A 15,951-nucleotide genomic window follows, 5' to 3' on the forward strand; every position below is an offset into this window, starting at 1 on the left:
CTTTCTAAGCCCACTGGCAAAAGAACTTTAAAAAAAAATGGTTTAAAATTTCCCTGGGTGGGGGACCCTAACACCCAATGGGCCACAGCCCCGGAGTCAGGCCCAAGAATTCTAGAAATGACAGTTCCAGAAACTCATTCTTGTCCTACTTTTCCAGATTTCAAACTTGGGGCAGTGGGCAGCAGCTGCTGGGAGCTTCCTTGTCTCCCAGCGTTGGACCAACCCAGTGGAGAGATGGCTGGTTCAAAGCACAGGACGTCACCAGGTCACAACCTGCCCAGAGCTCACAGAGCAGGTCAGCGGCTGGCCTGAAAATCACCCTGGGCTGGTGATAGATGAAAATCTCTTGGTTCAGAGCAAGGTGCATGAGGACTTTCATGCAAAGGGAGTGGCGTTTCTAAGGCCAGAAGGCCCTTGGTTCACTGCCGCCATCATCCGGACAGTGATGATGTCCAGATGTCATCCAGGGCTGAGTCCAAGCCTGCCTGAGCCAGGTGCTGGGGCCCACGCACAGCACCTGGCCTCTATCAGAGGCACGTAGCAGTATCCCCACTGCACTGGTTTCCTGGGGTTGTTGTAACAGATTATCACCACGTCATGGCTTCAAACAGCCCTAATTTGTTCTCTTACAAAGAGAGGTCAGAAGACCAAAGTCTGTCTCACGGGGCCATCCTCAAGGTGTCAGCGGGGGAGGCTCCTGCTGTCGGCTCTGAGAGGAAAACCTCTTTCCCTGACTCTTTCAGCACCTACTGGCTGCCTGTATTCCTGGGCTGGTGGTCCCTCCCTCCATCCCCAGGGCACATCCCAACCTCTACTTCCTCATCCACAGCACCGTTTCCTCCTCTGCGGCAGGTCTCCCTCTGCTTCCCTCTTACAAGGACCCTTGCGATTCCATGGGGCCCGCCCAGAAAAGCCAGCTCAACCTCCCCATCTAAATGCCTTAATCCCATATGCAAAGTCCCTTCATGACAGAAAGGAACATCCATATAGTCCAGGAACCTGGATATCTTTGAGGTCATTATTCGGCCTACCACACCCCTTTTCCAGATGGGGGAATTTGGGCCTAGAAAGGTGAGATCACTGACCCATGGTCATGCAGGATTTGGCATCTGATGCCAGCAGATCTGGGATCTGCCTCCAGGTGGAAGTTACTCCCTGCACAGGTATTAGGACTGGGGAGGAGCATAATGAGTCCCCCAGGAGGGACTGGGGCTTCTGGGATGCTGGCTGCTTCAGAGGTCACGTGGAATCCAGGGCTCTGGCCTCGGGCGGTCTCCTTGGGCTGGGAAGGGGGAGCAGCTAAGAGCAAGATCTGCTGCTGGTGTATGGAACCAAACTGCCCCTGACCCACCTCTGACTGACCTCTGAACACAGGGCTGGACAAAGCAGGCCCTCTCCAAGTCCTCTGTCTCAGAGAAACCCCGAGGTTGAAGGGAATAGGCACTGGGGCCGTGTAACCCATCGTTTCCCGCCCCCTCCCTTCCCTGCCCTTGTGTTTCTGCTTCTAACACCCCGCCCTTGGCGCCTGAACTGCACAGGTCAAGAATGGGAAGAATGGGAATGTGACGCCACCGAATGTATGCCTCTCCCCCACCTTCCCCTCCCCAGACCTTATCTATCCAAAGACTGACACCATGAAAGCCCCGCCCCCTTGGGGACAACTCTGGCCCAACCTGTACTCCAGAGACCCCTGCGGAATCAGACTGCAGCCACCAATCCCACCCTTCTTGGCTTCCTCCTTTTTCCCCTCCAGATTTCTCCACTCCCTTACCGGGCTCCCGGGGCAGGAGGAAGGGGGCGTGGCATCAATGAATCACCTGCACACAAATCCTCACCACAGAGTCAGCGTCTGGGTTCCACCCTAAGGCAGGCCACCTCCCCGTGCCTTAAAACATCCGTGCACATTGTGCATTCCGCCCCATAACACACTTGTGTGCTTTAGTTTATTTATTTTTAAAAGATATTTTATTTATTTATTCATGAGAGACACAAAGAGAGGCAAAGACACAGGCAGAGGCAGAAGCAGGCTCCCTGCGGGGAGCCCAATGTGGGACTCGATCCCAGGACCCCGGGAACCACACTCTGAGCCAAAGGCAGGTGCTCAGCCACTGAGCCACCCAGGGGCCCCTCCTGTGTGCTTTCACTTAAAGGTATTTTCTGTGAATAACCAAGAAGGGTGCCGCAGGATGTGGGCATGGCTCGGGTGCCCCTGCGCCCCCACTGTGCATCCCTCCTTGAGCCCTGGGGGCAGGGGGAAAGGCCGCTGCCGCTGCTGCTGCTGCTGCTAGGTGTTGCTCTGAGCGCCTAGCATCTGACCGACCCACCCCTCTTTGGTTGAGCAATCAGAAACCCCAGCCCCAAAGGCAGGCCACACAGCACACTGGGCATCAACCTTGTTCAGATTTCTTTATTGAAAAATTAAAGTCATAAGCTCTGTATATAAATACGCTGACATCGCTGGTCACCTGCAAGGCCTCTGGGATAGGCTGGGGGCAGGGCTGGGAACCTGGGGTCTTGGGGTCCCCAGGGGTGAGGAGAGGGAAATAAATAATAAATACTATAGGGGGATAAGGAGCCAGGAGGAGAGGAGGTGAGAATGGAGGGGGGAGTTGCTTGATGCTTATTTGTGGCACTAAAGGTCCTGCAAGATGCCCCCCTGGCTGGGGGCTGTGTCCTCGAATTCTCATGTGACCTCACTCCAGATAAAGGCTCAGATAACCTGAGGATGGGCCAGGTCCTAGCTGGCGGGGGAGGGGGACACAGTGCCCCCTCCCCAACCCAGGTAACGGGCCCTGGCAGGCCTCCGGTGGACCTTCTCTCCTTCCCGACACCCATGCTTGTACTGAGCGCCTACTGCGTACCCCGGGCATGGCACCGGACTCCAGCCTGACCTTCTGTGTGCCTCACCCGGCTTTCTTCTCCTGGTTCTGGGCCGGTGTGCCAGGAAAGAGTGGGGGGGATGTCTTCCTGCTACCCTGGCTACGCAGCCCCGGCCCTTGAGGAGCTTATAGTGCTGGGAGGGAGGAGGGACCGGGGCCAGGGACTGGGCAGCAGTGGGGGGCCTCCAGGCCTCAGCCTCTAGAGCATCACGTTGAACTCCGTGACCAGAAAGTCGATGTAGTCTCTCTCCTTGGTCTTGAAGGCCTCTGCAATGATGCGGGCCGCCTCCCGATGCTCCTTGCCCCGGAGCGTCAGCCCGTTCACTTCCAGGATCACGTGGCCCACCTTGAGCTGCCCACAGTTGTGGGCCGAACCGCCTCGCTGCAGGGGCGAGACACAGGGCCGGGGTGCGTGAGGCAGCTGGGGGCAAGGCTGGGCGGCCTCAGACACCCACCGGGTGAGGCCCGGCACCGCCAAGCAGCCTGCAATCTGGGTGTCCACTGCCCTGATTAGGAAAACAGGCTCAGTGAGGGGCAAAGGGCCTGGCTCTGCCCGCGGGTGCCAGGTCACCCCGGAGATGGAGAGGGAACGGCCCTCGGGGGTAGGGACAGACCTGTCAAGCGGGGCCTGTGGAGGGGTACCTGAATCGTGACGATCCGAGGCAGGGGCTGGCGGGTGTTGGCGCCACCCTCGATGGCAATGCCCAGGGTGGCTGCACTTTTCTTCACACGGACCACGGTGGACGTGGGCTCCAGGAGGCCAGGCTGCAGGTGTGAGCAAGGAGACCAGTGCCTGAGGCCTGGTCAGTGTTCAGGCCTGGCTGGGTGGGAGGGGTGGCCTGGCCATGACATGCACCCCACCCCCGGGGTCACAAGGGCCCAGACCCCCAGTGCTGGGAGCCGCCAGTATGCTAGCACTAGGCTAGGAACTAGTGTTAGCAGCTCTCTGCTACAAACCCCGAGGTTCAGGAGGTTAAGGGCCTGCCCCAGGCTGCCTGGGGGTGGCGCTAGGACTCGGACCCGGGCCTGACTCCCTTAGCCAGGACACCCGCTCAGAGCCGAGCTGAAAGGCCCTCAAGACCTAAACTGGGCCCCCCAGACTCCTGATACAGTGTTCGCTCCGGTACCCACATCTCTCTGGTGATGGGGGCTCACTTCTTCTCCGTGGTGGTCAAGCTGAACCCTGGTCGGGGACCTCCTGTTCCCCTCTGGGGCCTGCTTTCCCCTCGGTCCTCTGTATCCCCTCCTCCTCGCTCACCGGTTTGGTGGCCCCCTCTGCAGTCCTCTCGTTCCGAGGTGGCTCCTTGCTACACCTGCTCTTGGTGGAGGCGATCTGTCTGCCTCGGCCCGGGGCGCTGGCCTCTGCCTCACCGGCGTCCACACCGCTGTCCTCGCTCAGGGTCTGCCCACTGTCCGAGAGCTGGGACAGTGTGGAGGCTGCTGGGGGTGGGAAACGGGAGGAGAGTGGTGGTTTATACAGGTGGGGTGGAGGAGGGCTTCCTGGAGGAGGTGATAGAGCTGGGATGCTGTGGGGATTCCCCAGGCATGGACTAGGGAGGAATCCAGGGAGACTCTCCACGACTACAGCTGTCCTTCCAGCTGGGCCTGGCCCCACGGCCGCCAGGACTTCTGCTCTGACCCCCTCAGTCCTCAGCCCGTGGCGTAATGATGAACACGAAGGTCAGGAGGCCAATCCAGCCCACAGATGTGGGTCATTATCATTATTATTATTATCATTATTTTTAAACTCGCACAATGCTGTCAAATTGTAATGATGGATGAACACATGTATGTTAGAATATTTTGCACAAAAACTAAATCTCTGGCTTCTCAATAAGACAAAGGAAGCTTTGCCACACCTGGTCTGTACCCTCCACGAACCAAGTGGCCTGAGCTGAGCAGTGGGCACATACCCGAGCTGCTTTGCCGCATGCGTGATGGCTTGACCCCTGAGTCTGAGACACTCTAGAGTCCAGCGGGTCAGGCCTGACTCCCCTCTGACCAGCCCGAGTGACCCCGGGTGAGTTACGTGGCTTCTCTGAGCCTCCCTGGCGCTGTTCCACGCCGCCGCCCGTCTAGCAGCATCATCACCCAAACTAATTAGATACGACGTGTACGGTGAAGCCTGCAGGACAGCAGACTTGGCGCTAGACACTTTGCTCCGAGGTTGCTACGTTCTGTGTCTCAGCTTTTTCCTCTGTAAAATGGGGATAACGGTCCGGCCCTGCAAGGCTGCTGCTGGGAGGGTTAGAGGAGCTGCTAATACAGGCAGGGGCCCCTAGAACCGAATCTGGCACACAGGAAGCCCTGCACAACAGACAGCTCGATGGCAGGTGGCGCCTCGGGTCTCCCTCACCACATCCTGCCTGCTGTCCCCCTACCTGCCCTCCCTCACCGAGCTCCCAGCCTGCCCTGCACTCAGCACCCCAGCCTGCCCGCTGTCCGGCACACAGCAGGCGCTCAGTCCGCAGCAGGCGCTCAGTCCGCAGCCCCCTGACCTGGCCTGCCGCCTTCCCTGGCCACGCGGGCCCTCTGTAGCCCTCTAGCCACAAGATGGCAGCAGGGTCCAGCAAACTGCACCCAGCTTGCTAAGGGGAGGGAGGAGATCTAGAGCCCACCAAGGTTCCAGGCTTCCTGGGAGCCGAAAGCCAGCTTTACACTGCCGTCCACCTCCTCAGCCGGACGCTCTCTGCAAACTCTGGGGCCGCAGCCTCGTCCCAGGGGTCTGTGAGGTCGAGCCTGCACGCTGACCCTGCAGCCCCCCGGATCTGGAGACTCCCAGGGGTCCGGAGACAGTCATTTCAACACAGGCCTTTCCCCCAGCACTTGCCTTGTGCCAGGCCCCGGGGACAGAGGTCACAGAGGTCACCCCTGCCCTCACGGGGGCTGCTCTCCCTGGGGAGACTGTCGGGGACTGCAGGGTGGCCAGGACTGGGGGCGCTGGAGAGAGGAGCCCAAGCCTCCCAGCGGCCCGGCGGGGCTGTCACCGAATCTCCATCCCACGGCTTGTCCGTGGTCACCCGGTTTTTCAGCGGCAGCGCTGGGGCTCAGGACCCGTCCCCAGGGCGCTCTGATGCCCCCCAGGCCACGAGCAGGGAACACCTGTGCTACAGCATGCGGGGCGCACACTGGCTCCCACTTTGTGCCGACGGACAGACCACCCCAGAGCTGCTGGGAGCCCCCCCGACCCCGGCCCTCTCGGCAGGTGCCCCGCAGCCCAGCCCGTGGGGGGGGTACTCACCGCGCGTCTGCGGCAGCGCCCTCACTTCGTTCACGTCGGGCTCGCTGTCGGGCCGGTGCACCTCCACCATGACAAAGTGCTGGTTCGTGCCCGTCACATCCGGCCGGCTCAAGGGGGAGGGCGGCGGGAGGCATCCCCCCACCGGCGTGGCCTCTGCAGGGGGGCTCTTCAGGTGCGGGGGTGACCGGACACGCGGGAAGGGGCCGATGGGGTGCTGGTTGACCAGGGCCAGGTGCGCGTCCAGCGGCCTCTTGGAGCCGGGGTTGGCGGGGGACACAGAGGCATAGACGGGGGAGGAGGGCGGGTCTGGGGCTGCCGGGGCGCCTGGGGCCGGTGCGGTGCCCGCCAGTGGGCTGTGGGTCCTCGGGGCCGAGAAGACGATGCCCGAGTGGGAGGACGCGGACGAAGGGGGCTGGACGTCCTCTTGCGCTGGCTTCCTCCGCTGGGTGGGCGGGCGGCCGTGGCCTTGGGCCAGGGGCGGCGGGGGAGGCGGCGGCTTGCAGCCGGGCAGCCCCTCGGAGCCGGAGCCGGCTTTGACATCATCCTGCCAAGAGACCCAACAGGAGTAGAAGGAGTCAGAGCCCATGGCGCGGGCCGAGGCGAGGGCCCCGCTGGAACTCCGGCCTGCTCTGTCAGCAACCGGCCACGCCGCTCTGAATAATGCAACACCCCAGTGGAAAACTTCTCCCCCCCACCTCGGCAGCTGATAAGCGTCGGGATCTTGGCGGGCGTCTCTGGGGATGGCATCGTTACCTTTGGGACCTGAAGCTCTTGGCATCAGCCAGGGCTTGTCACGGGGAACGAGACTCAATTAGAGGTGGATGCGGAGAATGGAAAAACAACAACAACAGGGGCATCTCCTTGGCTTTTCTTTTTAGAAGATTATCATGGCTGCTAGAGATTGGAGATGTGCGGGATTAGAGGGAGGGAGGACGGATAGGCGGGGACAGTCCCCTGGGCTCGAGGGCTGCGCGGTCCCGGGCAAGGCACAGCCCCTCTCGGAGCGCTGCTCTGGGCCGCGGGGAAACGCGCGCCTGCCCAGCGGAGGTGTGGGGACGTGAGGAAGCACACGTGTCACGTGTTCACAGGTGCCTGCCATCCAGCAGGTGCATGGTGAGGGGCGGCTATGGGTACATGGGTCACTGCTCTCTCCCCTCTGCCTAGGCCAACCTCCGGCACTCGCAGAGCTCCGATGGCAGTGCAAGCATTGCCCCAAATGCTTTAACTTCAATGGACTCACGTACCCCTTGCCACAAACTCGTGGGGTAGGTACACTAGTACTATCCCCATTTTACAGAGGGGAAAACGGAGGCACAGAGAGGTTAAGAAACTCGCCCGAAGTCACGCAGCCAGTGGCAGAGGTGGGATCTGAGCCCAGGCAGCGGGCTCCGGGGCCCAGGCCATTCAGAAGTGATTTGGGTCAGAAATCGCCAAGTGATGCTGCTGACGTGTGCACAGGGGCCCGAGGGGACGAGGTCACAGGTAGCCTCCATTTCCAGTGGGGTCAGACGGCCCCTTCGGGGAGCTCACACACTCATTAGGACAACGTGCAGATAACTAAGCCAAAGTTAACACCAGCTCGGCAAACAAACAGCCAGAGTCCCCGCCTCGCATCCCCCGAGCGAGCGGAGAGCGGTCCTGGGACCTGCCGGAGAGGCGGAGGGACGCCCCTGTGCCCAGGCCCGGGGCAGGGTCTGAGGGCCCCGGTGCCCCCCTGTGCTCTGCCCGAGGAGCCGGCCGCCAGGGCCTCCGGCAGGCCCGGGGAGGGCAACACTCAGTGCAAGAGCCAGAGGGTCTCACCAGGGAAACGTCTGGGAGGGTGTTCGTACTGCCCTGGACAGCCTCACCAGTTTCCTCCAGGTCCAGAGTGTTCTAGAAACGGAGAAGAAAGCAACGTGAGCAAATATAAACGCAGAGGGGAAAAAGCACTGCGCCCTCCGCGACTCCAGAATCCTCCCTCCCTGCGGCTCACGCTTGTCCCCACACGCCCCACCCTGGGGAAGCTGACACGTTAAAATTAGTGTTAATTTTCCTGCCGGTCATTCTGAAATCAGCTTTTTGTTTGGGGCTCTCCAGGCCTCCCCTGAACCCCCTGGCGATGCTGTGGGGTGGCTCCGACCTGGACTGGGGATTCCCGAAGCTGGGCCCCGGGTGCCCTGCTCCAGGCGCTCCCAAACCCAAAGGTGCTCCTGGCAGCAGCCCCAGGAAGGGGTGACAAGGGCAGGACGCAAGAGAGGTCAAGTCTCTGTCTTTTTAAATGTGAATGGTTTCAACTGTGAGGCGGGCGGGAAGGTTTAAACAAACCTCACTTCGCAAAAACATGCCCATTTCTTGCTTCCTTCTCTAACTCACCGGAAGAAGCCTCACGCCCCCTCAATCTCCGGGTCATCCCGGGGAGGCCGGGCAGCGCCCCTCTAGGGGGCCCGGGCCCGGGGAGTCCAGGATGGCAACAAGCGCCCCCGCGGCCAATGCCTGGCTCACGTCTCAAGTGCAGCCGTCAGTGTCGAGCAGTCTCGACGCCGGACTGACGAGGAGGGCCTGGGGCCCCAGAGGGAGCCCCCAGCCCTGCCTTCAGGAGCCTACAAGCGGTGGGTTGGACACAGGCAAGCAAGGAGGAGACTGCGCACAGAGCGAGGACACACAGGCACAGAAGCGGATGGGGAGGGGCCGTCAAGGAGGGCTTCCTGGAGTAGGGAGCGTGGCTGACAGTGGAGTCCTGCGGGCGGGCGAGCTGGGCAAAGAGGGCAGGGCGCGCAGAAAGCGGGAAGGAGGCAGAGAATCTTCGAGCACTTCCACCTGACTCAGGCGTGGATGGAGCTGCTGGGACCTGAGGCTGCGGGGCAGTGGGTTGCCATGGCGACATGGCCCCAGTTTGTCTTCTGGGAAGATTCCCTTTGCTCACTTCCTCTCCAGCCACAGCAGAGCAATGCGGGCAGGTCGGCAGGTCGGGGCCTTGACCCACGTGGCCTGTTCCCTGTGCCTGCAACGGGCTCCGCCTTAGCTACCACACGGCCCGCTCCGTTCTTACCTCCTTCAACACCTTCCCCAGATACCACCTCCTCCAAGAAGTCTACCCTGACAACCCCCGCCAACCTAAAACCACAACCCTTCCCTCCTGCCCTGCTTTATTTGTCTCCTTCTTACTCTGATCACCCAGCAGCCCTCAGGATGTAACCCTTGAAACATAAATCAGATAATATCCCTCCCCAGTGCATAACCCTCCAGGGTTTCCTTCCATGGAGAAAGTTCTAAAGTCTGTCTTCTTCGAGCCCTTTCTTGCTACTTCTCCAACAGGATGGGATGGTTCCTGCCCCAGGGCCTTTGCACTCACTGCTCTCTCCCTGCCCCCAGAGACTCGCTCCCTCACGTCACTTAGCTCTGACCTCAGCGAGGCCTTCCAGAACCAGCCCTGTCTAAAACAGCACCCCTCCCCACCTCCACCCCCACCCCCTGCCGAACCCCTGACTCTGCTTCGTTTTTCTGTATAGGATGTATCAGCACCTGACGTTATATTATCGATCTGTTTATTGTTTGTCTCTCCCATTAGGATAAAACCTCCTCCAAGGCAGGACTTGTGACCACCTGGTCCCTACTCCCTCCTCAGTGTTTCGGATGGCTGCTGCTCGATAAATATTTACTAAGCAAATGAATCCACGAGTGAATCGATCGATGGTGAATGAATTCATCGATCACTCTGGCTGTCACGCAGGAGGCCCCAGAGAATGAGGCCAGGCAGCCCGTGCGGATCATCGTGGAGAGCGTAACGGTGGGGCCTGAATTAGGGTAGAGCAGTGGGCAGGGATGGAAGGGGACTCCAGGTGCCAGAGTCCCTGGGCCACAGGCTGCCAGGTCACTCCACACTCAGCCCCGTCTCGAGTGATGCTCCTTGATCATCCTGGGCGGGCGAAGGGCATGTAATCACGAACACCTGCCATGGGAACCCACCCCTGAGACACTCGGCCCTCCCAGCCCGGAGCCTTTCCCACCCAGGGCTCTTTTTCTGGTCCTTTGACGCCCCGGGGGGGGGTGGTGGTACCGTCAGGCCGAGACACCTGCTTCATTTTACCAACAAGCTGAGGCATCCGTGCAAACTTCAGCGTCCCAACCCCGTTCCCTGCACCGTGTCACGGGAAGATGCTTCTGGATGCAGAGACGGGAGGGGTTCCTCGGGAGGGGGAGTGACGGGGCTGCTCTCCCCCCCACTGGGGGAGTGGCACCACTTCTGGTGTCTGTGAGATCACACCCGGCTCCGCTGCTCACAGCCACGGGGCGGGGGGGGAGGGGGGCAAATCACAGACGTGCCCCGCGCCATTCCCTCCTCCGCAGAGTGGGCTGACGGCCGTCCCTCTCTTGTGACTTGCTCAGAACAGGGCCTGGCACAACCCACGAGAGCAGGTGACTGTTGCCGTATCAGAAGCTTGGGACCTGGCAAATCTGCCCCAGTAAGCCCAGCGGCTGCAAAACCCTGCCCCGGCCCACGTGACCGCTTCAGTGGAAAGGAAACGGCCTCCAAACCAGGCCGGGTCCAGCGCTCCCTGGAGGTAGACGGCGAGGCAGGGCTGGTCATGAGCAGAGGCTCACGGAGGCAGCCCTGGCCTCTGCAGCAGGCACGACGGGGATCGGAGGCCGTCGGCTGTCTGTCTGTCTGCAGGAGGGCCAGGCGGCGCCTCTGCCACACTCAGCCGCTGCCACCTGCCCCCGGAGTCAGCCCGCAAGCACCCTGGGGGCTCAGCTGACGTCAGAGACGTGGGATCCTGCCCTGGTCTGGCTCGTCTGGAGCCTTGGGCCCTCATTCAGCCAATGAGCATTTATCAGGCAGCTGTGGCTCATGGGGATACACGACGTGCAGGTCACCGTGTCCCCAACACCCGCAGAGGGCCATGCACACAGTACGTGCCCGTGCACTTCCGCTCAGGATCACTGATGGGGGTTGTAACGGGGCCCCTGGGAGGGACGGGAGGGATCCGGGGCCCAGACCACCCTCCAGAGCAGGTGTGGCTTTCTCAGCAGCACGGCAGCGAGTGGAGCACAGGCCGGGGAGGGCGAGGCACGGGGCCCTTCTACGATCTCACTTGCTTCTGCATGTGAGGCACGCCCCACAATCCTCCCTGGCTCGCAGCTTTTAGGTTTTCAGCTCAGAGAGGAAGTGACCTGTCCAAGGCCACGTGGCCAGTCTACCGTGGATCAGGTTTTTAACACAGGTGGGGTGGCCCCAGAGCCCAGGCCGCAGTACCCTGACCCCAGAACCGGAGAGGGCCCTGACACCGTGGGAGCCAGAGGGCCCCGGGAGCGCCCCTCGCCCAAGCGCGACGGTAGGGCCATCCCTGGCCCCTGGCCTCCGCCCTTCTTGGCGGCGAAGGGCATCCTGGAGCCAGCTCGGGAGGCAGGGAGGGAGAGTCGGGAGGTGAGGGTACGGAGACCAGCCCTGGGAGGAAGGCCTCAAGTGGAGCAAACGGCAGACGGGTCGCAGCCCGGCCCCGCCAGGCTCCATCTGCCGGATCCAGACGCTCAGGAGCCCCGAGGCCCCGAGCCATGTTCCCTGAGCCTCTGAAATAGCTGCGGACAGCAGGCGGAGAGCCCCGGGGAGGCGTCAGCAGAACCGCTCGAGGAACGAGGAAAGGGCTTCCAGAGGAGGATCAAGGTCAGAGCTCACGCAGGAGCCCGCCCTGCATCCTGGCCTCCTCCTCCTGCGCCCGCCCCCGCCCGCTGCTTGGGGGCCCCCCTCCTGCACCCAGCCAAGCCACAGACCGGCGGAGGGCTTAGACTCAGTGGCTCCACCGGTCCTGCTAGACGGCCCTTCATCCGTCTGCAGCTGAGGTTGCGAGGCCCAGAGAGGGAAGGCCACCTGCCCAAGGTCACACAGCAAGGACGAGGCAGGAGCCAGGACGCCCTCCCGCCTGGCTACTCCCCCCACCTCCCATCTCCTTCCTCCCCAAATCAGTGACAGTTCAGAAAATTCTCCTCCCTTCCTCTCTTTTTGTCTGAGCTGCCCCAGTCAGGGCCCGGATATGCCAGGAGCCTGGTCTGGGGGAGCTGTGCAGCCAAAATAAAATGACGTGATGGAGGGCGATGACCCGGGCTGACCCCCGCCAGGTGGCCTCCTGATTCTGGTAACGGTGACACTTCCAGGTGACTGTGGCCTAGGTGTCATCTCAGCAAAACGAGCCCCCCCCCCACTGCCTCCACCACCCGCTCCAGCCCAACTCCCTGGTATCTCAGCCCCTCATCACCACGGGAAGGCTCTTACATAAAGGTGCTATTTTCAGCTTTTTGTTCTTCTTGCTTTTTTACTCTGATGTCAGGACAACAGGCTCCCCCCCCCCCCAACTCTGCCCCAAAATGCACCAGAGGACTGATGCTATCTGGGCCTTATCCTGCTCTGTCCAGGGGAAACTGAGACCCTGAGTCACAGAAGGTCCTGGAAGGTCACCGTGGGGGCCGAGATGGCTGGCGGAGGCCAGCGGGGAGGGGCAGAGGAGGGAAGGCAGAGAGGGGAGAGGGAGCCGGAGGGAAAGAAGAGGAGGAAGACAGGGGGGAGAGGTGGAGAGCAGGGGAAGAGGCAAGCGAGGTGTGGTACTGGCCAGAGCTGGGGCTGGGGAAGAGGGGCCATCACCCCGGGAAGGTCGGGGAGGGGACCAGCTGGGTGGAGGCTCGAGTCCTGGAGCTCCTGGGGGCACGGGGCAGGCGGGGGGGGGGGCAGTGGGGCTGCCTGGAGTGCAGGGGATGGACCGAGAGTCCAAAAGGATCACAGAGCCAGGCCATGGGGTGCTGGCCACACTGGCGGAGACAGGCTCATCCTCTCCCGAGCTGAAAGTCTGGAAGCTGCCAGGGAAGGGCAGAGGGGTCGGCGGGGGGACAGGGTCCCCAAACGGAGGACTGGAACCCACCCTCACCAGCGTGGCGCAGGCTGTGGGAACTGCCTCGGCTCCCGGCCGGCTCGGGGCGCGTTTCCCAGCTGCCCGCCGCGGCACCGTGTTCGACCACCCAACCACGCCCGCCCCCAGGCGCCACCCTCCCAGGGGTCTCAGGGAGAGGACTTCACTCAGCGACAGACGGTGACCCAGAAGCTCCAGGTCAGGCCCGGAAGAGCCCTTAGGACAGGTGCTGGAAAGCAGGGCTCCGGGAGGGATGCGGCGACCCAAGAACCCAGCCGAGGGAGAACGCACTGCCTGCGTTCACCAACCTCCAATCCACGTCTAACATTTGCTTCCTTATAAACCGGGGGCGACGCAGCCCAGCTGGAGACACCATCACCGACCGAAGTCGCAGGCCTCTCCCATCACATCCCAGATCCCCGTTGTTGCAGACGCCACAAAACCACTTACGCTCACCCCGGCTCCGCAGGAGGGACGGCCTCGCCGACCTGCCGTCGGACCTTGCCACCGGGCGTGCGAATCAAGAAGCACCCGTTTGACAACTGTTTCCGTACTCTGAACGTGCCATTTTGCTCCAGGACTTGAGTTGGTTTGTTATGATCCGATGTATTTTCTTTTAAACATTTAAAACTGCTATTTCGAGCAGGGGTGCCCGGGCTCGCCAGCCTGCCAGAGGGGTTCAGGGCACGGAGAAGGTAAAGACCCCAGTCTCAGGTCAGCGCTTAGTCTGACTCGCCCGGTTTATACCTGGGAGGGTGCAGGCTCCGGAGGAGCAGGGGGATCCGTGTGGACTTGGTTCTGTTTGCAGAAAACAGCTTCCAGCAGTCAGTCCCAAGTCCCCGCGCGGGGAGGCCACCGCCCCCCAAAAGGACCGGCTGGGAGGATCGTGGCTGCTGCAGACACCAGCTAAGGCAACGCCGCGGCCACCCCGAGGCTCACTGACGCCCCCAATGAATTTACGGCTCTGAAGGTGCAGGGCGCTCGTGTCGAGGCCTCTCAGGGTGGAATGGGCTGTTCTACTCTGCAGGAAAACTAACTCCAGCCTTGCCGTGCCGCAAGGCACCGAGCAGCCTCCTGGGACAGGGGCCACGGAGCCCGGCCGCCTGACCGCAGACCCGCCCGCCCGGACGGCAGCAGGAGCCTCGCCAGGTCACCCCACCGCACGCGCCTCTGAGCTCTCTGCGCAGGCAGGGGAAGCATCTTAAAAGAGGATCTTGTCACTTCCTGGCTGAAGACCCTCAGTGGTGTTCCGGGGTTCCAGGGTTAGTCGAGTCTCTGGTGCCTCCTGCTGCTAACTTGGCGCCCTCTCCCCATCACCCCGGACATTCTGGCCCTCCTGACCTCCCCCAGCTCCTTCTGGGGTCCACAACCCTTGCGCCCAGGGCCTTTGCACATGCCGATCTGGCCCACCCGGCTCCTGGCCTTGTGGATTGCCGGTTGATGCCAATGACTTCCGAGCTCTGCTCAAACATCCCCCTGACGCCCTGCTCTGCTCACCAGGGCCCCAATCCTCCCCCATCTCTCAGGGTGTGAGTTAGGTAGGTGATCTGATCTGAGGCTGCCTCCCCGACAGGACTGGCTACGCTTCCCCACAGCAGGTGCTGTGGCCTGAGAGCCCGGCACGGGGCGGGTGGCAGGGGGGAGTCTCAGTGGGTGCTCGCCGCAGGAGTGGCTGATGGATGAGTCAATGGTTGGGGTCCTTCCTACTCCCCCACGGCGGGAGGGCTCACCCAGCAGAGCTCGCTCTGCACCAGGCCAGGGCTGGGCCATAGGCACGGCACAGGAGGTGGGAAGAGATCCTCTGATGGTTTGCTCCCCGTGACAATCAGGGGAAGAGCTGCCTTGACAATCAGGGGTCCCTGCGGCCGGAAGGGCCTGAGGCAGGCCTGAGCATCTCCACCCTCCTCTCGCCCCAGAGCGTGGAGGCCACAGGGGAGCAAAGTGCTGACAGCCACACCCAGCACCCACTTCTCACCTTACCGCGTGGGGATGGGGGTGGTAAGGCTTTTAGAGGCAGGGCCCCCGCCCCAGCATCCTCTGGCGGGGCCCGGGGAGCCCCTTTCCAGGCACAGGAGACGCCTGGAGTGCAAACCTCTCAATTCCAGGAGCAAAGGGGCTGTGGTTAAGGCTGGAGACGTCCCTGCTGCCACCCCCGACCTCAATGGCACTTGCTATGTGGGTACAAAGCTGGCCTTGGCCTCTACAACCCCTCTGCCCCGGAAATCCTCTGCAACGCCCTTTGCCAGCCCTTAGAGCATCCAGGGAATTGGCTCCCCCATTCTCCACACCTGCAAGTCCGCTCCTGAGCTCACTGAATTTTCACGACAACCCACAGATGACTGGTCTTATCAGCTGGTGTACAGATGTGGAAACTGAGGCTCCAAAAGCTGACGTCACCTGCCCAAGGTGACACGGCTGCTACTGGGGAGAGCCAGCCCCGGGCTGCGGGACTCTGCACCTGTGCACCTAAGCCCCCCTGCCGCCGGCTGGCTGGTATCCCGTGAAGGATTCAAGAAATGGCAGGCAGGCCCTGCTTCCGCTCAGCTCCCCTGGCTGACGTGTGCATGGGAGGAATGACATTGTTTGCAGGCAGGACAAATTTCCAGGGCTGGCTCTCTATTACACAAATGGAAAAGAAACGCAATTTGTCATCGGGGGAAGGCTGTATCTGATCTCCTTTGATCGATTTTGTCTGGTTTAAGGGAAAAAGCTACAGAATGAGCCACGTTTAACCTGCGACCGCTAACTGCACAGCGCGGTCCACGCTCAGTGGAAACTGGCTCCATCTGGGGCAACCGTCTGGGGCATCTGGGTCACGAGAGCCAGCTGCCTGCCACTCCGCCGGGCGGAACACTGGGGCAAAGGACATTTTCCTACGATGCCGGAGGTACGTGTTTAGAAGGCTGGAATGTCGGAAGATAATCCTGAGTGGCCAGGGCGTGCGGATCCATTTCAG

General features: G+C 61.7%; 1 protein-coding gene across 4 annotated transcripts in view; it reads right to left on the reverse strand.

Moving 5' to 3' along the window:
* Positions 1–2,387: 2,387 nt before the first annotated feature.
* WHRN (whirlin) overlaps positions 2,388–15,951 on the reverse strand; it is an 82,061-nt gene continuing 68,497 nt past the window's right edge. For 2 of the 4 annotated variants that reach the window (XM_038553212.1, XM_038553210.1), the window contains 5 exons: positions 7,921–7,992; positions 6,121–6,664; positions 4,138–4,316; positions 3,522–3,644; positions 2,388–3,261 (listed from right to left, as the gene is read on the reverse strand). In XM_038553212.1, coding sequence (XP_038409140.1) covers positions 3,079–3,261; positions 3,522–3,644; positions 4,138–4,316; positions 6,121–6,664; positions 7,921–7,992 — 1,101 coding nt within the window. In that variant the 3' untranslated portion in view covers positions 2,388–3,078. Of the gene's footprint in view, positions 3,262–3,521; positions 3,645–4,137; positions 4,320–6,120; positions 6,665–7,920; positions 7,993–15,951 lie in introns of all 4 variants that reach the window. The other 2 variants (XM_038553211.1, XM_038553209.1) reach the window with 1 other exon arrangement.

This window comes from Canis lupus, chromosome 11 (genome assembly GCF_011100685.1).
Source record: "Canis lupus familiaris isolate Mischka breed German Shepherd chromosome 11, alternate assembly UU_Cfam_GSD_1.0, whole genome shotgun sequence".
Taxonomy (NCBI): domain Eukaryota; kingdom Metazoa; phylum Chordata; class Mammalia; order Carnivora; family Canidae; genus Canis; species Canis lupus.